This window comes from Ceratotherium simum, chromosome 5 (assembly GCF_057802395.1).
Source record: "Ceratotherium simum simum isolate JZ-2026a chromosome 5, ASM5780239v1, whole genome shotgun sequence".
Lineage (NCBI taxonomy): Eukaryota > Metazoa > Chordata > Mammalia > Perissodactyla > Rhinocerotidae > Ceratotherium > Ceratotherium simum.
The window spans coordinates 21532428-21558113 of record NC_141904.1 but is presented as its reverse complement, the minus strand read 5'-3'; the positions used below and the strand labels follow the sequence as shown (position 1 = coordinate 21558113).

Below are 25686 nucleotides of genomic sequence, written 5' to 3'. Positions count from 1 at the left end.
AAATTGACTTGGCCAAGATCCCTTGCTACTCAAATGTATTTGATTCCTAAGATCAGCTTTGAATTCACCCTCTGAATCTCTTTGGTTCCCTGGTTTCTGACAGTGAGTAATGAGAGTTTGGATGGTGAGGGATTCGTATGAAAAATGTTCGGACTCTATTCAGTTCTCCAGCTCAGATAGCAAGAGTTCAGAAGGCAAGGGATACCTGCGTTTGCTCAGGTATCTTCCTAGCATGTTTGTGAAAGACATTTTTGCCCATTTTCAGAAGGGAAACTGAAACACAGTCTACATACTCTTTTGTATGTGTGCGTGGTACAGAGCACAAAAGTGCCAATGACAGCAAAATATCTCGTTCTAACAAAATCAGTACATTACAACAAAGTTGCCACATTCGGAAATAACGTATATCAAGTCAAGGGCGCCTTTTCTGTTTCTCACTAAGGCCCCATATGGACTAGTGACATCCCTGCAAATGAAGACTTGTGGTCCTCTAATCAACACTGTAGCCTGAGTCATTTGGTTTCAGCCCAGATGTCTCTCTCCCTTGGGTGGCTGAGTCTCTTGTTAAGGAGGCATCAAGGAGTTGTTGGAAATGACATGAAGAAAAGCAAAACCAATCTAATGGGCTGTCTAAGAATCAGTGCAGTGCCAGTATTTGCATCTCCCATTTTCTTTCAGGGTCCTCCTGGGATAGTGGGAGCTAAAGGGAGCATTGGAAGACCTGGACTTTTGGGGAAAAAAGTAAGTGTATTTCTTACAGATTTTAAAAACTGAGAAAAGAGTACCTCCATTTTTTCTGGATTTTCATGTTAGTTCCTCACATAATTGAATCCAGGAACCATCAATCACCCACCAGCTTCCTGCTTATAGTTCTTTTCTTTCTAACGAGCAAAGGATTTTTAATTGCTTACCTCTTCATGAAACTGCCCCATTACACCAGGAGAGACACAGTGATCTCACCTATCATGAAACAACTCTGAAAAATCTCTTCAGCTCCCTGATTTCCTGAACGCATGAATGCACGTGGTGGCAGAGTTGGGCAGAGGGTGGTGCATGTCAGGACTCAAGTCTGTTTCTGCATGCGATTCTCTGTCTAGCTCAACCTACCATCTCTGAGGCGGCTCTGCCGGAGATTGTCAAAGAGCAGACTACTGGCCTATTCAGAATCTCACTCCCTGCCTAAAACCTTTCCGTGGCTCCCTCCCCCGGGGCCAGCTTCAGGGCCTGGACCTGTACAGTCACGCAGGGACCTCGCTTAGAAGGACCCCCTGCTTGGTTTAATGCTCTGCTATCATCATCTTGAAACTCTTAATATTTGAGCGAGGGGCTTGTGCTTTCGTTTTAGACTGAGCTCTACAAATTATGGAGCCAGTCTCAACTTCCCCATGGCCCTTAGGAGAATCTCTAAACTTTAAAGAAGGCCCTTTGCTGTTTGACCCTGTGTAATTCTAAGGCTTCATAGCTCATCTCCCTCCTGCACACCTGCCCCGGGCTTCTACCAATGCCTTTTGTCTACGTGGATCATTCTCACTCTTCTCTTGATCCTTCTTCCAGCTCACACAACTCATCCTTCAAGACTCACCGTCCCTGCTCCTTTCCTTCAGGCAGCCAGCCTCCCCAGCCCCACCAAATCTAGTTTAGATTCGCCTTCTCTTGGCTCCCATAGCACTCTGAACTTTATCACACGAGTTTATAATTGCCTGTCTAACTCTCTCTCTTTCCAACCAGCCTATGCTTGGTGAGGGCAGGACCATATCTATCATGTCCAACAGTTTATTTTCCAGGACAGTAAATAATTATTGGATGGGCAAATGAATCAACTTGCCCTAGAATCAATTTTCCACTCTTTGCCTTCTCCTTCATCCTTCTATAACACTGGGAAAGCAGTACTTGCGTCCAGCCCTGGGTTGTGCTGATGGTCTCTGTTCGCCTTTGGGAAGATCATTGTTTGTTTATCTACCCATCTCCTTACTGGGCATTGAGCCCTCACTGGGAACCTGGAGTCTCCCCATCTGGTGGACAGAACTTCCTAGGGTGGGAGCTGGGTTTGATTTTACTGATCTGAAGCTCTTCTTGTCTCATTTTCTAGGGAGAACCTGGAATTCTTGGAGATCCGGGGCCAGTGGGGCAAGATGGACAGCGAGGACAGCAGGTATGAGCTTTTAGGATCCTTTCCCTTTCCTGGCTCCATGTGCTCAGTTCTGATGTAAAAAGAAGGGGCCTGACACCATTAGCCTAAGCACCGGGGGAACTGAAGGTATTTCAGCATCTCCTAGGGAGATGTGGGACATTTCTCCTACCCCCTGAGCTCTCATTCTATAGCTAGTCTATTACAGTGGGGGAGAGCAGCAAGAGGGAAAGGGGGCATGCAGAGAGGATCATAGATAAGTTAGAACAGGGCATTGCAATATTTTAACAACCAAGATGGCCATATGGACACATGTCAGCTGAAAAATAGCACAGCCCATTTCTCTCCCTGTCTTGCAAAAGTCTAGGGTGACGACAAGAAGAAGGGAGTAGGGCCAAGAAATGGGGCATCTGTTCTGGTAGCTCCAGCTGTCCCAGGATCTCAGTCCATGGAACAGCCAATATAGGAACAATTTTTGTATTCCTTTTTAATGTTTATTGCAAATGTTATACATAGATATTATAGAAAATTTACCAAGCACGAAAGATGGGAAATGAGGAAGAAAAAAAAATTACCCATAATCCCACCGTTTTGAGACATTTATCATTAACATTCTGGAGAAACAAAAAATAAATTACTCTATTTTTCCCTGTAAACAACGTATGATGATACATGTATCGTGTATATTTCCATGTCATTAACATTTTTCCCTCAACATCACTTTTAGTAGCATCATAATATTCTACTGAATATATATACCTTAGTTCATTTGACCAATCTCTTATTATTGGATATTTAGTTTATTTTTAATTTTTTACTGTCATAGTACAGCAATGAACATTCTTGTACCTAACTAATTTTTGGACGAAACCATAATTCATTTCTACATAGAAATTTCTAGTAGTATAGCTAGGTCAAAGATTTATGTACGTATTTAATTAAGGCGTTGAACTCTATTTTCCCAAAGTGCTCTTGGGAAAATTCAAATGATATATGCAGATATATGCACCCATGTGTTATACAAGAGAGTCCTTCTTCAGGGCATCCACACCAATGTGGGTGTCAATACCTTTTTTTTTTATCTTTACCGATTTTATTGACTAAAAATGGTATCTCAATATGGTTTCAAATTGCTTTTGTTTGGTTACTAGTGAGTGTGACATTTTTCCATATGTCTATTGGCCATTTATAATTCTTCTTTGGGGAATTCCTCGCCTGTGTCCCTTAGACCAGCTCCTAATTTTCCAGGCAAGTAACTGTCACTGACTCCATAAGTCCTGAACAACCATCCCTCTGCCTCCTGCAAAGTTTGCAAAGCAGAGCTGGCCCAAGAAGTACCAGGGCACATATCAGGCAGTGACAAAAACCCAGCAACTCCCATATTCCCAGAGTTCAAGGTCACTGATTAGGCCTCCTCCACCTGGAAGTCTCCTGTGCTTCTCTCCTAACACTATAATCCCCCCAGTATAGATTACAACTAATTTTCGCTTTTGAGAAATTGAAATGAACTGATATGTTCACAGGGAGATTATGGCATCCCAGGCTATGGTCCTACGGGACGAAAAGGAATAAAGGTAAATATGGAAAACAATTATTTCTTTAATTGACGAGTCAAACCTAAATAATACAAGAAGAAATGATCATACTGCAGAAGTGGTGTGTTGATTTAGTTCCTCTGCTAAAAATTATAGGGCCCAAGAGGATTCCCTGGAGATATGGGGCAAAAGGTATTGTGCACATGATCTTCTTTTGAAATTACCATGATCTTAACCTTCTACTTGAGAATTGAGGTAAGCCTGTAGATCTGAATGAAATGGAAAAAAGCAAAAAAAGAAAACCACAAAACAAAGCAGATGTTTCACCTGGGCTTCGTGAAGAAAAGACTACACTTAACTCCCATGAAAATTTAAATTGGAAAAGATTGTCCTGTCCTTCGTTGCCTGCTGTCTCTTGTCTTGAAAACCTATCTCTAAGTATCCCCCCAAATTTAGTCGTTTGTCCTCTTCTTGATGTCTCTGCCTCGGTGATCTCATTCAGAACTCTTGGCTTCAGCTATTCCTATTTGTTCTTTGTTATGGTGGCCTTCACTTCCTCTCACCTGAAAGATGACAAGATTCTCCCCATTGGTCTCCTGCTTCCAACTTCTCCCTGCTTCAGTTAATCCCAAACACTACTGTCACTTTTTTCCGAAGCATAGCCTAATTAGGTGACTCTCCTGGTCAGACGTCTTCCAGAATTCCTCATTGCCCACCAGATTGAAATCCATCTCCATGTTCTACAACCAGCCATACTTTCCATTGCATCCAGAGTAGCTCGTGTCATATCTGTTTTATACACTGGAATTAAAAGTGTCCTGTCCAGAAGAGTGTCTTCCAATTGTTGATGCTCAAATTAAAATACCCATTATGGATTAAAGAAATAGAATGTCTAAGCAAATCAAATCAACTATAGGAAAATAGCCAATTTTCGAATCCCCTTAAAAGTGCTTTTAATTGATGAATCACTAAAAGAGATTCCTTCTGGGGCCAGCCCGGTGGTGCAGCAGTTAAGTTCACTTGTTCTGCTTTGGCGGCCCGGGGTTCGCCGGTTCGGATCCTGGGCACGGACCTAATCACCGCTCATCAATCCATGCTGAGGCAGCATCCCACATAGAAGAGCTACAACTCTACGGCTACAATATGTACTGGGGATTTGGGGAGAAAAAAGCAAAAAAAAAAGAGGAAGATGGGCAACAGACGTTAGTGCAGGGCCAATCTTCCTCAAAAAAAAAAAAAAAGACAACCCAGATAGAATGACCCTTTAAAAAAAAAGAGAGAGATTCTTTCCTTAGGTAGAGAAGGGTACAAGAAGGGACTATATAAATAACTGTTAGGTTAAGAGTTCTCATTGTAGAGTACCAATTTTCTATTTACTGATAAAGGGAGAAAATAAGCATATTTCAATTTACAGATAAATGTGAAATTAGCGTATTGGTAAGTGCTAAAATTAGTTTCCCACCAAAGTCAGAGTGAATTTTTTTTACCTTCAACTTTTTCAGAAATGATTCATGAATTTAAGAAGTAATTCGTTTTTTAGTATTTTATGTAGTCAATACTCTGAATGTTTTTCCTGATTTTCAAACATTTTTCTTTAGATATTTTTAGTAACTGATTGGATAGCCATTGAATTGATATTTATGCACAAATATTTGTATTATTAGAAAATTAAAAATAGTTTGGAAAATATCTAAGTGTATCAATGACTTAATTCCAAATGACAGAAGATGACATTTAATGTTTAATATATGGTATAGTTATAAGATCAGTTAGGTTTTGGATTGGAGAGAATTACTTTTATTCTTTCATAGCAAATATTTTAATATCTTGATTTCTTATATCTGAATGTTTAGGGTAATGTTGGTGATCCTGGAATTGCTGGGAGGCCTGGCCCCAAAGGATTTAGGGGATTAACAGTAAGTAGCCTATAATGCCAGAAATAATAAATGTTTCTTTGGAAGACTCTGGCTTTTATGTTATAATAATAAATGTGGATTATCGATCCAACCCAAGGGCATCTGAAATGCTACTTCCTAGCTACGTGACCTTCAACACACCTTTTTAGGGTCTTCATTTCTATAACATGAGAGTTGAACTTAATGACACCGAAGGTCACTTTCAGCTCTCAAATTCTATGGTTCCATGAATCTGAACTATTTTAAAGATTTACAGATTGATAACTGGCTGTTCCAAGAAATGTCAGTGCCTTCCAGTCTTTTCTAAGGCACATATTAAAGCCTAGAATATTAACCTTGCGAGTGGAAATGAAGCTGACATCTTCCCACTGTGTCCCTGAGGGTTTTCTGACAATTCCACTACCCATAAGCAAGGTCATATGGGGTACTCATTTTAAGAAAGGATGTTGAGATCTTCTAATTAGCCAAGTGCAGAGTAGAATGTTATACCTACTTAAAAACAAAGTGCTGAGACATGCATCCTTTCATTGTAAAGTTTGAGTGTAATATCAGTGGTCATTATCAGCATGAAAGAGATGCAATTCAACAGATACTTTCCATCTGGCTGGATAAATTTCGTTAGCATCCACATCCATCACCTTGAGGCCTGGGAATGACACAGCCCGGCCATGTCTTCTTATGTATGTGGGGAATTATTTTTCTTATTTGATCCTTTGCAGATGGGAGGTTTTTGAATTAGATCTCTGTGTGCCCTAGTATATTTGCTTTTTTTAGGGCCAATCTTAGTTTATGACTAATTTAGGTTTAAAGGCACAGAGCAAAGTATGTCACTTAATGAAGAGGCTAAGAGGGAAAAGGATGTTTACCGATGACTAAGAATGGCTAGTTTATATTACAAGTAAGCAATTTACTTGACTTGAATTAATAGTTGTTTTCTTTAAAAAAAGTTTTGTTAATTATAAAGTCTCGTTAAAAGTACAGTAGTCCCCATGGATAAACAATGTGGAAACTAATGCACACTCATATCTGCAGCTCAGTGTAGGCTTGAAAGGTGAAGAGGGATCTCAAGGAACTCAAGGCCCTCCTGGACGGAGAGTAAGTATACCCACGAGAACTAAGGAGCGTATACTGGTTTTTAGGACGGAATTTAAAGTCTGAAGCACTGGGTTCAAGTCTAGATTCTGCTTCTTGCTAGCTGTGTGCCCTTAGGCCAGGCATTGGGTCTCTCAGTTTACCTCTAAAATAGGGGTAACATATCTTCTCCTAACCACCTCAAAAGGTAGCTGTGAGGATCGGATAATCAAATGTGAACACTCTTTATAAACTATAAAGTTCAATGCAAACATTAGCTGTTACTGTTATTTTTTACTAAAGTTTTAAAAATAGGGATGGGATTGCATAAGCTCCATAGATGTGTCCTGGCAAAGTTCCATCATGAGAGACAAGTTGATAGAGTTTCCCATAACCATGATTGTTGCCTTCCTAGCCTCAGAAGTTAGACTCTAGAGAGCTTTGGAAATATAACTGAAACTTTCCACTGTGATTCCATTACAAGAGAAATGTCACTTCTGGAAGCGTGCCCAGGCAGAGTCAGGCACATCTCCCACTGATGAAATATCTATATCTCTATTTTAGTGCCTCTCCTGTTATTGTAACGATTTATTTACACATCTCTCTCCCCTAATGAGCACAGTTAGGTAAGAACTAAATGTTACCAGCACCTGTGTTTTGTGTAGGAGGTGCAGGCAGCACTGTGTAATGAGGGGAGAAACTGCTTTTCTTGTTTTGTGCATTGTGAATGTTTTCTGACTACCTGGAGGGGTTCTTTAACTTTATAAAGAAAATAAAAAACATGGATGTTTTGTGGATGTCTGAATCCATAGTAGAATGAGAATAACTAACTGCAAAGGACATTCTGATACAATCTTTTCTTTCTTTTGCATTAAGGAACTGGTGAATATTCTTAGTCATGTGGGTGAGAATCTAGTCTCTAAGTCAATATGGTCTGGTCTGAATTTATCTCCTTTCCAGCTTCTGGAGCTCTCATTTGGGGGACCCACATCTTCCTGGTCTTGTGTTTGGTCCTGCTGGTCAGGTGGAATGTAGCTTCTTTGTCTTAGGCCCTTGATCCTCAATCTCTGCTTAAGAACTTGCTCAAAGTTATTCTTAAGGTCAGTCTTTTAGGACATACTCTCCACAGTTCTGATCTGTAAGATGTGGGCTGTCTACTCTATTTATCAGCCAGAAATTGTTCCTCTCTCTGTTTAAATCACTGTGCATTCCTTTCTGTTTTCTGCCATAACTAAAGGGAAGGATAAGACTCAGTATCATTTAATAAGATGCATAATTTCATGATTTAGGTCAGGAAGACCTAATGGGTAGAATTATGGATGCTGCAACAGTTCTAGTTAACACCAGCAGCACACAATGGGGCACATCAGCATTCAGCAGACATTTTACTGTTTACTGGATGGATGGATGGATGGATGGATGGATGGATGGATGGATGGATGGGCAGATGACACAATTGTCATTTAGAACAGAGGTTCTTATACTGACATGCCTAATTGAGCTTCTGGGGGCCAGTGAAATTGTAGGAATGTGAGCATGTAATAGCATTTTCTGAAGCTAGCATCCTAGTATCCATCAGTTGCCCAAAGGGATCCATGTGGGCAGACATGTTAAGGACCACTGCCAAGGAGAAGCCTGATCCTGATAAATGGAAGTAAGAAGGGGAAACGAGAAAAGCTCAGCTGCCAAGAAAGAAGGACTGACTTTTCAGGAACCTTCCCTGATTCATCTCACCCAGTAATTTGTACTCCTTTGCTCCATAACTTTTCAGCATTTATGAGCTTAGTGTATGCTCTTCTTCTGTGTAATGCCCATTTTGCTATGTAATTCTTTGGTTCTTTCACATATATAGAGGTTGCCTGCTACTGCCTGCATTTTATGCTCCTTGATTTGTAATATACTTGTACCTCGCAATAGATTCCTCTCCTTAGTGCCACCCTTTGGGAAATCTGCTGTTTACAATGTTAAGTTTTCTTGTGAGAAATGCCTTCTAAGAGTTATATCTTTAGTACAAATATCTTTAAGAAATACTTTTGTTTCTTCTTCTCACCCTAGAAAAATAATTCAGTTCCCTCTGTGCAATCATTAGATTAAGTGATAAAACACTGAAAGAAAAAAGTTTATACTCTTAATGTGAGTGGGAAAAAACATTGTTATCTAGCAGTTCAGAAATATTTTAATCACTCTCTGCCAGCTGTGCTCTTAATGAAGGTTTTTTTATTTGCTCTTGTTTTGTCACTAAAGACTCCAGTTCACATACCAATAACTTGCTTTGGTTTTGTTTTCCTAGGGTGCTAAAGGCATGGCGGGGCAGCCTCTACATTCTGTACGTATCTGCTTATTCGACCAGTCCACTGGGATATGAAGATGGCCACTTGGAGGTCACTGTGCTCATGTCTCTTTTCTCTTTCTCTTTTTTTATTTGCAGCAGTGCGATCTGATCCAGTTCATGCGGGACCATAGTCGTGAGTATCTGTGTGTCATGGAACAGGAGCATCAGTGATTGGTGAGGGCTCCTAGGATGAAGGTAGTGTGGGTATGTGGAATCAGTAGGCTGAGTTCACCAGTGAAGAAGGCAGACATCGTCTGCAGCAGGCTTGTCGTGAGTGCCTGCTGTAGGAAGAGCTCACATCAAAGGTGGGAGGAAAAGACATGTGCCTTAGCTCATGAGTTGCGATTCAAACAGAGAGAGAAAGCATGCCTAGAGACCCACTCAAAAGGTATAAGAATTAGCTCACACTAGTATAACAATTACGTACAAAGGCCTGAGAAGGCATGGTGTTAAAGCGATGAACATGGGGGTTTGGGGTTAGTTGGTTAGTTAGTTAATGATGTCTCCTTGGATGGAGGTAATTGAATCTGGTTATAGGGAAGTGATGGGAGGCGGCAAGAGAAGGGTTTCAGCAAAGGAATAAAGCAGGAGTCAGCAAAAATAGAGAGGTTGTCTTTGCTTATGAAGGAGAAAAAGCCCAGTGATCTCATTTCTGAAAATTTATACTAAGGAAATAAAGCAAAAAAAGGAAAAGATTATAGGTAAAGATGGTTGATGAAATATTATTCATTTAGAGCAAAATGAATATACATTTAGACTGTTTAAACTTATAGAATAATTAGGTTATGGTGCAAAATATTAAGCAGATATGGTTTTTATGATGACTCAATCAGAATATGAAAAATATTGTCATTAAAACCCAGAAAAGTAAATTGGATCCTCCTTATTTTTACATATAGGTAAATATATATACACAGAGAAACAAGTACTAGAAGCAAAAGTAGAAAATGTAACAATTTATTGTGTTAGGGTGGTAGAGTTTAAGATGATTTTTCTTTCTTCATGTTTGCATTGTGATTTATAATAATGCTTGTACAGTCACAGTCAGAAGAATGTAAAATGGGAAAATCAAAGAGACTTTACTGAAGAAGACTGGATAAAAAAATGTAGAAATTGCAAGTGTGTGGCAAGGAAAGAACAACAAACAAGAAAAACAAGTTTAAAATCACTGTAAGGCCGGCAGAGGAGGCTCAGTATCACTGTCGATGAGGAGGCAGGGAAATCCAGTGGTAGGAAAGGCAAATCAATTGGTAGGAAAAGATGATGACTTTAAACATTTTAGAGGTAGAGAAATGTTGTGTAGGCCTTAAATTGAAATGATCTACAGGCAGCTGATGAAATGGGCCTCTAAGAAAGATGAGGATCAGGGGAAGAGTCTCAGATGTTGAAGTCATTCAAGCACTTGTGTCCTTAGAGCCACATGGATGGATGAGGTTCCTAAGGATGTGAAACTAGAGAGACAGAAACAGAAACCCAAAGGCTGAACCCAGGGAGCTTAGGAAAAAGAATAGGGCCAGAGAACAGAAAATGGCCTTACAGAGATGAGGATGTACCACCAAATGTGGGCAACTTGAAAAGAAGCAGGAAGAAGCCAATGGTGAGAAGATTCAAAGGGAGGGGAGCCATGTGAAAGACATTGCTTGAGAGGTAGAAAGGCTTTCCAGCACAGGGAGGAGGTGAGAACCAGGGCCTGGGGCCACAGCGAGAGGACAAAGGCAGAGCGGCTGTAGGGGAGGCGAGTGTGTGATCAAACTCCTCAAGGTGTTGCTGGTCTTCTCAGTGAAGTCAAATGATGTCTTCCCAAGGAAGATCAAAGGAGGTGGAAGGGGCCGGGGAGGTGAATACCTGCCCTTGGAGGGCTTGGGATTTGAAGAGAGTTTTCCAACATGAATGAAAGGAGTTAGCCAGGAAATTAGGGGGCCCAGGAAGAGTGGGTGGGTTCTATAAGCAGATGGGTGCTCATCGGAGAGCATGGAACTCTGGAATGCAGAACTGAGATGAGGATTTGAGTGATAGGCCTTAGAGCTAATTCAGAGGGCCTCACTTCATAAATGATGTCACCGAGGCCCTGCAAGGCTGGACGGCTGGTCTAACACTGTTTGCTCTTCAGTCCTGCAGCAGCTCTGCGACACAGGGATCAGGGCCCAGGTCCTGAGCTGGCAGCTGGGACCTTCTCCCCAGAATAAAATAAGAGATCTAGAAGGCTAGGGTGCAATAGGGAGAGGGACAGGGTGGTCGAGGATAAAACAGGAGGACCCAAGTGGTTAGAGTTTTGGAGGAGGAGGCGTAAGTAAAGAGGATTTTTAGGAAAAAATATATTTAAAAAGAAACACACTAAAAGAGGTCAAGCAGTTTCCCCAAAGTCACCCAGCTTTGCCAGACTCAAATCCATACAAGTGTCTATTTCCAGAGTCTGTGCTTCTAGCCTCACAGCTGGGTTGGAGGTTAACAAATGGAAGTTCTCAGTCAGAAAAAAGGCATCTGTCTCAGGCCTTGAGAAGCACAGGAGGCTGTGGGTTGTCTGCCAGCTGTTAGCATCTCAGGGCCACAGGATTAAGACAAAAAAAGGGTGTTAATAGGGTTGATGTGAGGGGAGCGTGTGCTGTGGGGCAGCAGGATGAAAGGCCACTCCGTTGCTGGTGCTAATAAAATCTTTTATTACATCGGAGTGACTCATTTGTGTCCTAGGAGTTGAGCAAAATGAACATGGAAATTGTCAGGCCTGTACTTTCTTAAGGATATACTAACATTTCCCCCTGATTTGTCTCACACTTACAGAGCAAATCACTTAGAGAAACCAGCTGCTGTTTTGCTCAGGAGATACCCTTGGGGGGATTCTCTCCTTTCTCTAGATATGGAGATCACTCAAACACAGGAGCTATATTTTTTTAGCAGAGACAAAGTTCATTTGGAAATCCCCACAGTTCCGCAGGAAAATAGAGGTTCCCAAGGTGTTCATCGGGGAAGAAAATAAGACCCCATGTTTTAGCCTTGTCTTGCTGTATGGCTCTCAGGAGACTGTAGGAAGAGAGACAAAACAAATTGAATTTTAGCTATCTTGCCACTTAATCAGAGGCTCACCTATTCTGCTTCTAAGACAAGTGATCAGTGTTTCAGATTTCAACCAAAATTCTGCTCAAGTTGGCTGGCCATGACTCACAAGGAGAATAGGTCAGGAAGATTCACAAATTAATAAAAGTCTGCATTTGTCTTGCTCAGTCCTTCAACCCTGGCTTCCAGTAATCTAGGAATAAGCCTCATTTGCGATTCGAGTCAAGCAAAATGTTCGATTTTGTTGAAATTTTGTTGTTTTGGATTATTGTTAGTCTGTGTTCCAAAAATGTAACAGACTCTTCTCTCTCTCTCATTTTTATAGCTTGTTGGAAAGGTGAGTATTCTTACCATACTATGTTTTTTGCTGCAATAATTACTGCATTCTGACAAGATTAATTTGAAAGAAACTCTTATCCCTATGGGAAAAAGGACTTCTTTCTTCTATGCAGACACTTCTGTCTTTTGGTTATGAATGAAATTGTCAATGTCATGTTTGGATCTGATTGTAAAATGGTGACACCTAGCCCCTAGCCCCTTCACACTATTGTTCTATTTAGGTCCTGTCACAGTTTACACCTCACTTTTTTCACGGAGGAGGCCTTGTGTTGCTGGGGAATTCAGTGACAGGGCTCTCTGCCTGACCACATTCTATTGCTCTGTATGCTACTGACCCCATGGACACTGGCTTCTTGGACTAGTGATGTTTCCTTTCCTCCCTCTGACCCACATTCACACCTTTCATCTTGTCAAGTGCCCACCACTTGTAAACCTGACCCTCCCATGGATGGTCTTCTCGGGGCCTAGACTGCAGTTGGTGTTGATGGTGCCTTAGATCCCTGGGATGACATTGTCATTGAAGTTGATTACATCACCTTCAAGAGCTCCTGGTCTCCAAGAGGCCTGCCAAGGTAGACCCACAGGGTCTTTGAGCTTATCCTAAAGTTTGGCACCATTTACTTTGGAATTTACATTTCAAAAGAAAAAAACCTTACTCATGTAAGTGCCCAATAAAACTTCATGGATTTGAATTAAGTTTATCAGGTACCCTGCTGGGCACTAGGAAAGGGAGAGAATAAAAATAAATAGAAAGTGATTCTGTCTTCTGGGAGAATCTGTGATGGTAGGTCAGTCTTGAATATGCTTGTCTGCCACTCCATTAATAATTTTTAGTATAGGGCTAAGAGATAAGGAATACTTCGTTTCTCTAATTTTATTGTTCATTATTGCCTTCCATATTATAAAAATTTCTTCATAGTAAAATTCCTTGATTCAAAACACATCTCTAAACCAACACTTCCTCTTCTGTTTCTATTACTGGGATATGGGATATTTCGAGTTTAATGTGCTTTGGGAGTTAGCCAGATTGGGGATAGTAGAACAGCCTGTACAGATAATGCTTATTTTTCAAATAATTCCTTTTTCTCTTCCTGTGTTCAGACTTTAACAAGGACTTTCAAAAGTTAGGTTTGATACATAGGGCAGATTCCCTATGAAATTCCTAAAGTTCAATCATCATAAGACTATTATGACTGAGTTGGGAATTGCAGACAGTCCCATTTTTATAATAGCTTGTTGCAAGCCTGCAGTGGTCCGTGATGCTCCCTTTCTCCTGCCACCCTCGCTTTCATTCAAAAGCTAGCTTTCATGAAGCCCCTGAGATCTCCTCTCTTTGGAAACAGCCTCTTTTTTCCTCTGAATCCCCATTAAGAATAAGCATCACTCTATACCTTGTAATATAATGATCCTCCCCAGTAAAAATTCCTTGAGGGCAGACCTGCATTTGGCTCATCTTTGCATCTACCTCACAGTGTATGTCACCCTGCTTTTCACATGGCGGTACTCAATAAATATTTGTTGCATAAGTGGATGGAGATCTTCCAGCTGACGTTTCCATTATTAGTAGAGAATTTCTGAAGATTTGTAGAAAGAGTAAACTTTCAAAATACCCAATAAGCCGTAATTTCTTTTTATTCATTTTTTAAAATTTATGTGCAGTAAAATTCACTTTTTTTATGTGAGTTCAGGTTTAACACATGCATAGATTAATGTAACCACCACCACGATCAGGATACAGAGCAGTTCCGTCAGCCCAAATACTCCATCCCATTGCTTGTTAAGTAGCAGCCTGATAGTGGACTGTGAGGTCTGAGCATCATATAGCCAAATATTAATGCTCTATATTTGTATAACACCTTCAAGCTAACAAAGCAGAAACCTCTCCTTCCTTCACATGTGGGTACCTCTCGTTCTAGAGCTGTATGTGACACTTGCATTTTCCTAGACCTCGGTGTCAACCAGCCTCACTGGAGTAAAGAGAATGAGAAAGGCTTTTGATCTAGTGAAATAACTTCATACTCTGCTTTTCATTTTTGTAGAAAAGTGTCCTCCGTATCCAACAGAGCTGGTGTTTGCCTTGGACCAGTCCTACGGTATCACAGAACAGAGATTTAATGAAATGAAGGACATCATCGCTTCTATTGTCAATGACCTTAACATCAGGGAAAATAATTGCCCTGTGGGAGCAAGTGTGGTTGTGGTTTCCTATGACTCCGACACCAACTATCTCATCCGTTGGTCTGACTACCATAGAAAGAAGCAACTCATCCAGCTTCTTTCCCAAATAAAATATCAAATCCCCACAGAAGCCCGAGACATTGGTAATGCGATGAGGTTTGTGGCCCGAAATATTTTCAAGCGGACTTATCCAGGAGCCAACGTGAGGAGAGTTGCTGTGTTTTTTAGCAATGGACAAACAGCCAGTAGGTCGTCCATCATCACAGCCACCATGGAGTTTAGCGCCCTGGATATCAGTCCAGCAGTCTTTGCTTTTAATGAAAGGAATTTCCTTGATGAGGCTTTTGGGGTAAGAACTTCCCTTGGCAACATCTTTATTTTTAAGATAGTGGTACTAGCAGGATGGGAGTAGTGGGGAGTAGGGGGAGATATGTGGCCTCTTGATCCTCTTTGCAGTTTTCACAGTTATGTTGTTATCAGGGTCCATGAAATCCAATACCTAATAACAGGAGTCAATCATAATAGCAGCCACATTTGCTCTGCTCCTGCTGTGTGCCAGGCACTGTCCCTAGAGCTTTACATACATACTCATACATTCTCACTACCCTCTGAAGTGAATACAATTGTTATCTCCATTTAAAAATGGGGAAACTGAGGCCCAGAGAGTTTGAGTGACTTCTTCAATTTTGTACAGCTACTAAATGGCTAAATCAAGATTCAAACTCAAGTCTGTCTGATAGAAAGGGCTGTGAATATGGTACTCTACCAGCCCTCTACAGCATTCGTGTTTCTCAAATCTGTCATCTGCTCTCTGTATCTCATTGAACAGCTGGTCTTAACCTGTGATGGATGAAGTTTAGGGGATCTTTGAACCCTTAATGTTGTGTAAAACATTTGATGTGTATGAACATTTTTCCCAAGAGAAGTTCCATCCCTTTGGATTCACCGATTCTCCTGAGATCTCTGCTTCCCGCCCCCGCAAAAAAAAAACAACTGAAGAACCTCTCCACTTACTGTTCTACTATTTTTAAATATATTCAGATTATCCATGAAGTACATGCTCCTGGAGCTGGGTGAAGCCGTCACGTCATCCAGGAGGTCATAAAGGTCTATTTTCAAACAAATACACATATTTCTACCATAAAAAGAAAACGAAATCCTCTATAACGTGAAAAGATCAATCTGCTCATAACACATTCAAGAATTTTTTGGAAATAGGAGCCACAGGGAGAGTCACAATTGATCCTGACAAAAAGGATTGTAGGAAGTCGAAGTTTTTTCTGCAACAATAATTACCTCCCAATATACTAGATAGTTAATTTACAAATAGTCCCCAACTTACAATAGTTTGACTTATGATTTTTTGACTTTACCATGGTGCTAAAGCAGTACGTATTCATAGAAACTGTACTTCAAATTTTGAATTTTGATCTTTTCCCCAGCTAGTGATCTGCAGTATGATACTTTCTTATGATGCTGGGCAGGGGCAGTGAGCAGCAGCTCCCAGTCAGCCATGCGATCATGAGGGTGAACAACCGATACACGTACAACCATTCTGTTTTTCACTTTCAGTACAGTATTCAATAAATTACATAAGATATTCAACACTTATTATAAAACAAGCTTTGTATTAGATGATTTTGCCCAACTGTGGGCTAAAGTAAGTGTTCTGAGCACGATTAAGGTAGGCTAGGCTAAGCTGTGATGTTCGGTAGATTAAGTGTATTAAATGCATTTTTGACTTACAGTATTTTCAATTTATGATTAGTTTATCAGGATGTAACCCCATCGTAAGTTGAGGAAGATCTGTATTTGTTATGCTATGGTATATGTCCCCCCACTAGAATGTAAGGTAGAGATTTTATCTGCTTTATGCATTTCTGTATCCCCAGCACCTAGAACAATACCTATAAACAATATAGGCACATTATATTTTACCTATAACATTATAAATGAATGAATGAAGAACACGTGGTTTACTCCTGTGAATAAACTTTCTTGATTTACCAAGGCAACATTTAGTCTTTACTTGGGGGACCACCAAGGTCAAATATACAATAATGCCCAAAGCATCCAATTTCACGAAGAGTAGAGAGTAGGAATGTAGTAAATACTTTCTAACCATAAGACTGGAATGACTATAAATATTTCCAAATGGTCACTCAGCACTTTGCATAAAAACAGAGGGTGTGGCTTTTCTAAGCCTTTAATTTCCCAAGGGAGAGGGAGAAACAGTATGAACATCTTTGTGGATTGAGAAATACCCTCACCCCCACCAGGGAATGATAGATTTCTTTCATTGTAATTAAAGTATCTGCCTCGCATGGTGCCTCGCACAGAGAAATGGTCAATAAATAGTTATTGACTCACTGACTGAATAAATGAATGAATGAATGCTATATATTGCCCATTTCAGTGAATATTAAAGCAAAAAAACTAATCAAGAAACAGACAATCAGGTAGTATACTACTAAGAATTTTGAATAGGCTTAGTGTCTTCTGTCTACTGCCTTTCGAAGTAGACTTCTAGTTGGAACTTGTGATTGGGAAAGTCCACTTGACATGTGAAAGATGTGCCTTCTAGATAGTGTGATTGGGGTGGAAATAGTTGAAATCACTACTTCAAGAGGCCAAAGGAAACTTGTGAATGTAAAATTTCTGCAGGACCCAACTTCAGGAGCTGATGTGTGGTACATAATCAGCTGGTACATAATCAGAAGCATGTAAAAATTCAGTGCAGAATTGCAGGCTTGGAAATGAGTGAGATTTTAATACTTGCCCTCGTGGGTGAATCTGGTGGGTATCTTGTGGCAGTTTTCTCTTCATTAAAAAAGGGGTGCCAATACCTGTTCTGTGTATTTCTTTGGGTTATGTTTAGGAAAAAAGGGAGATTGTGTGTGTGTGTGTGTGTGTGTGTGTGTATAAAGATGCACTGAATAGAGCAAAGGGCTGTAATGCAAGGTAATGGTGATTAATTAGGTGTTTTTCAAACTAATTCTTAAAGTGGATGCACAGTGGCTTCCTGATAATGACTAAGAAAATGAGCAAATAAGCATATGCTTCTTTTTCAATACAGTTTGACAACACTGGAACATTTCAGGTGATTCCAGTTCCTCCAAATGGGGAATATGAACCACTGGAAAGACTTCGGCATTGTACACTTTGCTATGGTAAGACCAATGAGAAGAATTCATTGTGTTGAAATACTTAAATGCCTTTCGTGTGAGTTATTAAATCTGGCTTTATCAGAGATTTCTATTTTTGATTATAGATTCTATCGTAAGTTTTCCAGTCTTTCAACACCGCATGTCAGTGTTTCAATTTCTGTAATGTTTGGAGTTTCCATAGAATGTGAAAATTGGTTTAGAAGATTGTTCCAATTGATGTGGTTTTCTTTGGGGACAATTTGGTAGTTTGATCAAAAGCCTCTAAAATATCGAGAATATTTTCTAAATGAGTTTGGACCTGACTTGTAGACTTCAAATTTACATGCTACCTACATCTGCTTTCAACAAAGACCTTCCCAAATTTCTGCCACAGAAATTTGGCCACAGAAATACTGGGACATTGAAAATTGCTCATTAATTTAAATGATGTGAGATTGAAGAGGTAATTGATCAGATTATTAATTATTGGTAATCAGTCACCGAATCATTTGAAAAAGGTCTCAAACAACAGTGTCTTGTTGTGCTGACATTGAACCAACGATGAGTCTCTTTATGTGTTTTCAGATAAGTGTTTTCCAAATACTTGCATCGAAGAAGTATTTGTGCCTGAAAAGTCATACATGGATGTAGCCTTCATCTTAGATAATTCTCGGAATATAGCAAATGATGAGTTTAAAGCTGCAAAAGCCTTGGTGAGCTCAATGCTTGACAACTTTGACATTGCTTCAGACCCTTTAACTTCAGACTCTGGTGATAGACTTGCCTTGTTAAGCTATTCTCCTTGGAATAATTCTAGGAGAAAGAAGGGTGCAATAAAAACAGAGTTTGCGTTTACAACTTATGACAACCAAGTCCTAATGAAGAACCACATCAAGACTTCCCTCCGGCAGCTAAATGGAGAAGCCACCATTGGCCAAGCCCTACAGTGGATCATGGAGACTCTCTTCCCAGGAACACCCAACCTTAGAAAACACAAGGCTATCTTTGTGGTCTCAGCTGGAGAAAATCATGAGAGAAAGGAATTCTTAAAGAAGATGGCTCTAAGGGCCAAGTGTCAAGGCTATGTCATATTTGTGGTTTCCCTGGGCTCTACACATAGGGACGACATGGAGGAGTTAGCCAGCTACCCACTTGATCACCATCTGATACAGCTCGGGAGAATTCACAAACCAGATCTGGATTATGTTGTGAAGTTTTTAAAGCCATTTGTATACTCAGTCCGACGTAAGTCATTATTTTGTTTTTCCTCTGTCGTAATAAATTAGTGTTTGTTAATAGTATTGATAACCTAACTTATCTTTGTGTTTATAGCTAACCCAAATATATGAATTTGATGGTGGGATGGGGACAGGGACAGGACATATCCTGGTAATATCCTGTTTATACCTTGGTCATAATACATTGAGACCTTTTTCATGATAGAATGTTTCTTAGCTAAAATCTCAGCACCAGAAAGCGCAGAGTGATTGGAGTTCTCCTGAGCCACACTCGCTCAACCTAAAGAAGTTTTAGCAGCTCTTAGGTGGTCTCCAGGATGAGCATTGAAATAAAAATTTTCCCTGCTACACCTGGTTTGTTTGCAACATTGGCACACCCTGGAGACCTGTGTGAGGATGTAAAGATGTCACAGTCCTGTGCTGCTCCCAAAGAGTCTGACCGTACAAATCACATAGAAATCTTGTTAAAATGCAGCTCTGATTCAGTATGTCTAGGGTGAAGCCTGAGATTCCACATTTCTAACAGGTTCCCAAGTGATGTCAATGCTTCTTGTCTAAGAATGACACTTTGAGTAGCAAGGCTCTAGGCCAATGGACTACAAAGTGTCACCCTTTGGGTGGATGCTAGTCCACAAAGTGATCCGTGAAGAGGGAAATACAGAAATCAAGAGTAAGCATCTAGAAACTTTTAAAGCAATTTGTCATTGCCATGGTATAAAGTGCATGAACAGTGGACTCTATCTCACTGAACAAGATATAAACCAAACGTATCAATCTGCAAAGGCTTAGAAATAAAACTACCTTGTCCTTCACCACAAATAGTTTGGAAAACACTCTAGAGCAGTGGTTCTCAACTGGGGATGATTTTGCCCCCTAGAGGACGTTTGGAAATGTCTGGAGACATTTTTGGTTGTTGCAACTGAGGGAGAGGATACTACTGGTATCTAGCAGGTAGAGACTAGGACTGCTGCTAAACATCCTACAATGCACAGGACACTCCCCGCAGGAAAGAGTGATCCAGTCCAAAATGTCAGTAGCACTGAGGTTGAGAAACCCAGCTCTAGAAGATCCCACAGAATCAGAGCTGAACCTGTTCTTTTTGAAAATTGGACAGGTTTAGAGTTAAGTTCTGCTGGAACCAATCCCACCACGCTAGAATTCTGAAGTTGCCCTGGTCTTCAAGGAGTCTCCAACACCACCGCAGTGACAATGTTGTGAGAGTTCACTCTTCGTTGCAGAGAGTCACCTTTCTCCTGTGACTCATATTCGATTGGAGAATCCAATAAGTGCCCTCTTGGGAATATCATGTTATTTCTTTAACTCTAAATGCCTTCAATTGTATTATGCACCATTATATTATGTAAAAAGAAAGAAAAAAATGCTTCTAATTAAATGTTGATATCAACTTTTCTATTAGAGTTATTTTATAGTAATTGAAAGAGTTCTTTTAGACAGACTATCATATATCATTCTTGTGCATGCATAAAAAGGGAATATATGTGAACTAGACTGGTTAAGGCATTCCTAACACTTCTTATTCAAAATTTGACTCTTGTGAGCTCTTTCTTGACTCAGAGAGATGGATATCCATCTTTTTCCATGCAATATTGTTCTTTGGGCCATCAAGATTGATAAAGATGCAGCACTTTTGAAAGACTCTATAAAATAACTCCAAACTGGTCTTGCTGGGCTCTTAAGTGGCTTTGTGATCAAGTAAAACTAGCTTACTGCTGAGTTCCCCCTGAGCAATGCTGTTAAACACATCCAATTCACTGCCTTCCCATAACCACGTGGTTTGTAGGTATTAAAATACTCCCCTACTTATGGGAATTTTTTCTAAACTACTGACCCCAATTCTACAAGTTTTAGTGCTGGCACATTTGCTGTTCCCACAAGCACAGGCAATAGTAACTGCATCACAATTCCTGCCTCACTAACAGCAACTGTCAAATGCAATTGATTAGAAGACAGTCTCATTTTGGGAAAAAAATGCTCATCTCAGAACTAAAGAAATACGATTATTATAAAACCATAAATGTTCTCTGAGACCTTTCCATGGAGTCTTGGGTCATTTGATGGTCAAAGGCCTCCTTTAGCTAAAAAACTATTTCTTTTCCTGAATGAGGGGAAAAAACGATATACGTCTCAATATTCCACGGTTTATAGAACAACAATGGGAAAGGGGTAAAGGGACATATTATTTAGGTCAGTAAGCTAAAATCTTTTCTGTGATTATTTTTCTCCTAGGAAATCAGTGTTAATTGGCGCAGAAGCACAGAAATAGCATCATGTAATAAAATATTACTTTTTCTATGTTTGATCCATTAGCATAAGTCTGAGTGAAAAAGCTTTATAGAGTCAGAATAAAATTTCCCTTAGATTATGTTAGCCTGAGCATATGGGAATCATGTGTCTCTGCATCACAATTAACTCGTAAATGAGAAGAGGTCTGTTTCTAGGACCCTGGTAATTCTTTGGCTGCAAAGCACTCTAAAATCAAGTTTTGAATGCTATTTCTAGTTGCTACTATTTTCTGTTTTCACCCCAACCAAATTTGGCTGAAATATTTTAGTGATATTTATTGCTTCAAGAGGATTCCTGTTGGAATTCTCTTTACCTAGCAAACACAATTTCTAGTTTAAAAATCTAACTATAGGGGCCGGCCTGGTGGCACAAGCGGTTAAGTGCGCGCACTCCGCTGCGGCGGCCCAGGGTTCGCTGGTTCGGATCCCGGGTGCGCACCGACACACTGCTTGTCAAGCCATGCTATGGCGGCATCCCATATAAAGTGGAGGAAGATGGGCACAGATGTTAGCCCAGGGCCGTCTTCCTCAGCAAAAAAAGAGGAGGATTGGCGGATGTTAGCACAGGGCTGATCTCCTCACAAAAAAAAAAAAAAAAAAAAAAATCTAACTATAACTTTGCTCTCTCAATAGGAGGATTCAATCAGTACCCACCACCGATGCTTGAGAATGCCTGTAGACTCATCCGTTCAGGAGAGGATGATCAAAATAGCGATCTCCTGTGAGTTAGAAAGCTCTTATATTTACAAGTGACTGTTAATTGACTGATGATTTGTAACTGGCTGATGGCAGGTTACTAGGTTGAGTAAGCTAATGAGGTCTCTAAGTAAAGGTTTTTCCTGTATTCCATTTTCTGTAGCAGAAGTTACACATCTAGCATGCTCTCTCTATCAAAGTTTTTATAACATCCTCATGAGCTTTCTTACCATTTTGCCTTTGAATTCATGGTTTCTTCAGAAATTCCCACTTTGAAATTTACCCCAGAATAGAACCCACAGTTTAGCCTCAACCCACCTCAACCTCACTTCCCATGTCTCCCACCATAAGTGCTGCATTCTGGCTACACTGGACTCTAGTCTGCAAGGTGTGAACTGTTGTTTTACCCTCCCGGGCCTCTGGTCACACTGCCTGGGACCCTGTTCCTTCCAGTGAAACCCATCTTTCATGGCCCTGATTAAAGCTGTCTCCTCTTTGAAGCTCATCTTTACTCTCAGTCAAAATCCATAGTTTCTCCCTTTTTTGTACCTTTTTATACCTCTGCTGAGGCTCTTATTACAGTTTATCCCAATGTCTTGTCTCACTGAAGTCTGGGCTGCATATGATTCATTGTTTCATCCTCAGAACCTAGCAAAAAAGACCCCACAATATAATTTCACATGTAAATGATTTTCCTTAAAATTCTGTCCTAAAAAGAAATATATGAATAATTAATCTGAATGAATCTTGAACCTCAAACAGCACGAGAGTGGCCCATTTGGTTGCTCTCTGTTTCTCTCTATACTTCCCTGAGCTTGGATCCCTGACTGCAGCCTTGTGAAAGCCCAGATTTAGGCCCATAAATACTCCATCCTCTCAGATTGCAAATAAGGAAAGAGCTTCTCAGAACAGATAAGGTCTCTTACCCACATCCAGAAGCAAAATGGCAAGATGAAGCATTCCTCAGCATTCGTACGAGTACATGTTCCTCCAATGTCAGATTTCATTGACTCGGTAGTTTAGGAAGGAAGTGTCCAGCAGCCAACAACTTCTGAGGGACACTATGGCACTGATGTCATGAAGCAGTGTTCCCCAACACTGAATAACTCATAAACTCGTTTAAAGGAAAATCGATTCTTACAGAACTGCAGATAAAATATTATAATGTTATTTAAATCTGTATAAACATAAATCTAGCTGCAAATACCTTATGCTTATAGTTCTTGTGCAACTATCAACCCAAAGCAAATTTGTGCAGCAAAGTCAATAAGATACAAATTTAAAACACTGATTTAATATAATAGATGATTCTGCTTTGCCGAAATAAAATTCCTGAAAACTAAAAAGATGTGGTCCATATTGGTGAAATACGTAAAATATGATGCATGCGGCAGAGCTACATCCCCTGTCAGCGTGCCTGCTAGGGTGCATGATGACTTGATTCCTCAGCACTTGTCTTTACCTGCACTATTGCAAAATTATCCATACTATGTGTCATGATAGCATTTGGTTTTCACTTGGTGTGAATGTATTATTCATGTATTATGTCTGACTTTTTCCCCTGTCCTCATTAACTCTCAACGGTTAAAACTGTACTACTGGGTGCCAAACACCAGTATCAAATACAAATATAAACACGGACATTGAAATTGCATAAAGTTGCATGAATAGAATAAAAATAAAGATAAACTTATATTGTATATGCTTTATATCATAATCTAAATAAAAACACAATGTTCTCAATTATCATAGAGAACTCAAACTCTTAAGAATATAAATGTAGACACCATTTTAAGAGTCATGATGTCAATGAGATATGTTTTATATAGTCTATTCTTCTCAGAGTAGTTCTTGGTAAATTAAATGATTGTTTTCTATATTTTCTGTGGTGATTGATGTCAGTCTGAGACACAATATTTGGTTGTTCCAAATAACCTATGACTGAGTTTCTCATCATTTATCTAAAAATCTGTGGCAAATCAGACTTAGTTTATTCCAAAGTAGTATTTCATAGGCTATAAGCAGGTGGGGGAAAAGGAAGAATAAATGGTAATTTTTTAATTTATCAATTTATACTTTTTTAATAAGTATAACAAATATTAGTGAATTATTTGATTGAAATGAATTTAGAGTTGTACCACTCACTTGTTTTTTTCCTAAGAAATAATCAACTATATTAAGTTGTTGGGATATTTTGTTTGCATTCCCCAAAGTTACCTTCATGCACCTAAAACTTTCCTTTTTATCTTCTAGATTTACTACTGAGCCACATGAGGTTTCTTTAAGACAGAACAGCTTCACTGGCCGGGAATTAAGTGCTGGGAGAGACTCATCTTTTGTCTTGGAGGATAACGGAAGTGACCATTTGGTTTACGTTCCAAGCCAAATGTTTGTGCCACAGGAATTAATGATTAAATACGAAAAACATAAGGATTCTGAAGAAATTGCAAGTCTCACTTCTGGTAAGGAAATGAAAAGTTACGGTGGAAATTTTTAAGTAACAGGTCCTTGTCTTTTAACACTAGTGGAGAATCACATAAATTGAAGCTGATATCTAAAGCAACTTTTTTCAAGTTCAAGATGGTAGCTACAACTACTGCTTTTGTTGAAAGTGAAGATTTAAATGGTGACAGGCACCACTAAGGAGATCGCTGATGTCAGCTCTAAGAAATATCCCTGATGTTCTCACGAGACTTAAGATTTCTCTAGATTCCACAACTTAAAATGTTAGTGTGATGTAGAAGGAGGCAATATAGAGAGCATCAGAGCAAAGGAAGGATTAAAATGACTTTGAAAGTTGGCCTGGCCAGTCCCCCAGAATTTGTGATTGCATGAGAAGGTATAAGTTAATTTTTAAGTACCCGGAAATGATAAAGCATAAACTCCCCCACTGCCTACTCTATACATTTGAATGGTAAAGCATTAATACCTTTTGTCAGGATTTAGTAGTTTCAAATAAATCAGATACATAGGAGTTTTGTCTGTATTTTCATTAAAAAGGGTGACATTCTAAACAGACTATTCAGCCATTCCACCTATGCATCTGGAGTCTTCCAAAAGTTCTTTTGGCCAGAGTGCCAGCATTTAAAGCATTGTCATAAGTATCATGTGTGGTGTTAGAAAATGCACGTTTAAAAGAAAAAGTGGCCAATTTCATGCCAATTATTCATTCTTAGTGGCTTCCTTAGATAAATAAATTTTCTTTTCCTTGGGTTCAATATTCATGTCCCCACATTTTCCCCCCGTTTCTGAAATATAAATATTTGAACTTTATCTTTAAAACAGCCGAACTTTCTTTGTAGAAGCTAGAATTAAGAATTAAAAAGTCAATCAATCATTAGTTGAAAAACAAGGCTCAAAAACAAGGTAATACAGTAAACCTGGATGTATGTAATATGATGGCATTAAGGCATTCAGATGTGTATATTTTTTAGCTGAAACAATTTTTTATTGTCTTATAGACGTAGCTTAAGGAAGAGAGTAAAATATTTGTTCGTTTTAATAGATGTAGTTAATTTTAGGTGTTTATTTTAATGATATGGGAATTACAACAGGCCTCAAGGAATTTATTATAGTTTGATTTAAAAAGAAGAAAAAGAAAATGAGAAGTTGTTTTGGCAGTGTTAGAATACCAAACTGTCATTTGTGATAGTTTTGTTAGATATTCTGAAGTCTAATAACTCAGAAGTGTGAACCTTTCAGGAAAGACAGCTATGACTGGATATTTAAGAAAGAAAAAAAGAAAAGAAACTC

At 39.5% G+C, this 25686-nt stretch overlaps 1 protein-coding gene across 1 annotated transcript in view; it reads left to right on the top strand.

Annotated features, from left to right (window-relative positions):
• The window catches only part of COL6A5 (collagen type VI alpha 5 chain), a 114470-nt gene that overhangs the window by 64775 nt on the left and 24009 nt on the right, over nucleotides 1–25686 (top strand). The window contains exons 24-37 of the mRNA XM_014789693.2: nucleotides 679–741; nucleotides 2090–2152; nucleotides 3652–3702; nucleotides 3820–3855; nucleotides 5517–5579; nucleotides 6612–6674; nucleotides 8941–8976; nucleotides 9079–9115; nucleotides 12359–12370; nucleotides 14412–14899; nucleotides 17627–17720; nucleotides 18282–18941; nucleotides 21871–21958; nucleotides 24187–24395. Coding sequence (XP_014645179.2) covers nucleotides 679–741; nucleotides 2090–2152; nucleotides 3652–3702; nucleotides 3820–3855; nucleotides 5517–5579; nucleotides 6612–6674; nucleotides 8941–8976; nucleotides 9079–9115; nucleotides 12359–12370; nucleotides 14412–14899; nucleotides 17627–17720; nucleotides 18282–18941; nucleotides 21871–21958; nucleotides 24187–24395 — 1963 coding nt within the window. The remainder of the gene's footprint in view (nucleotides 1–678; nucleotides 742–2089; nucleotides 2153–3651; nucleotides 3703–3819; nucleotides 3856–5516; nucleotides 5580–6611; nucleotides 6675–8940; nucleotides 8977–9078; nucleotides 9116–12358; nucleotides 12371–14411; nucleotides 14900–17626; nucleotides 17721–18281; nucleotides 18942–21870; nucleotides 21959–24186; nucleotides 24396–25686) is intronic.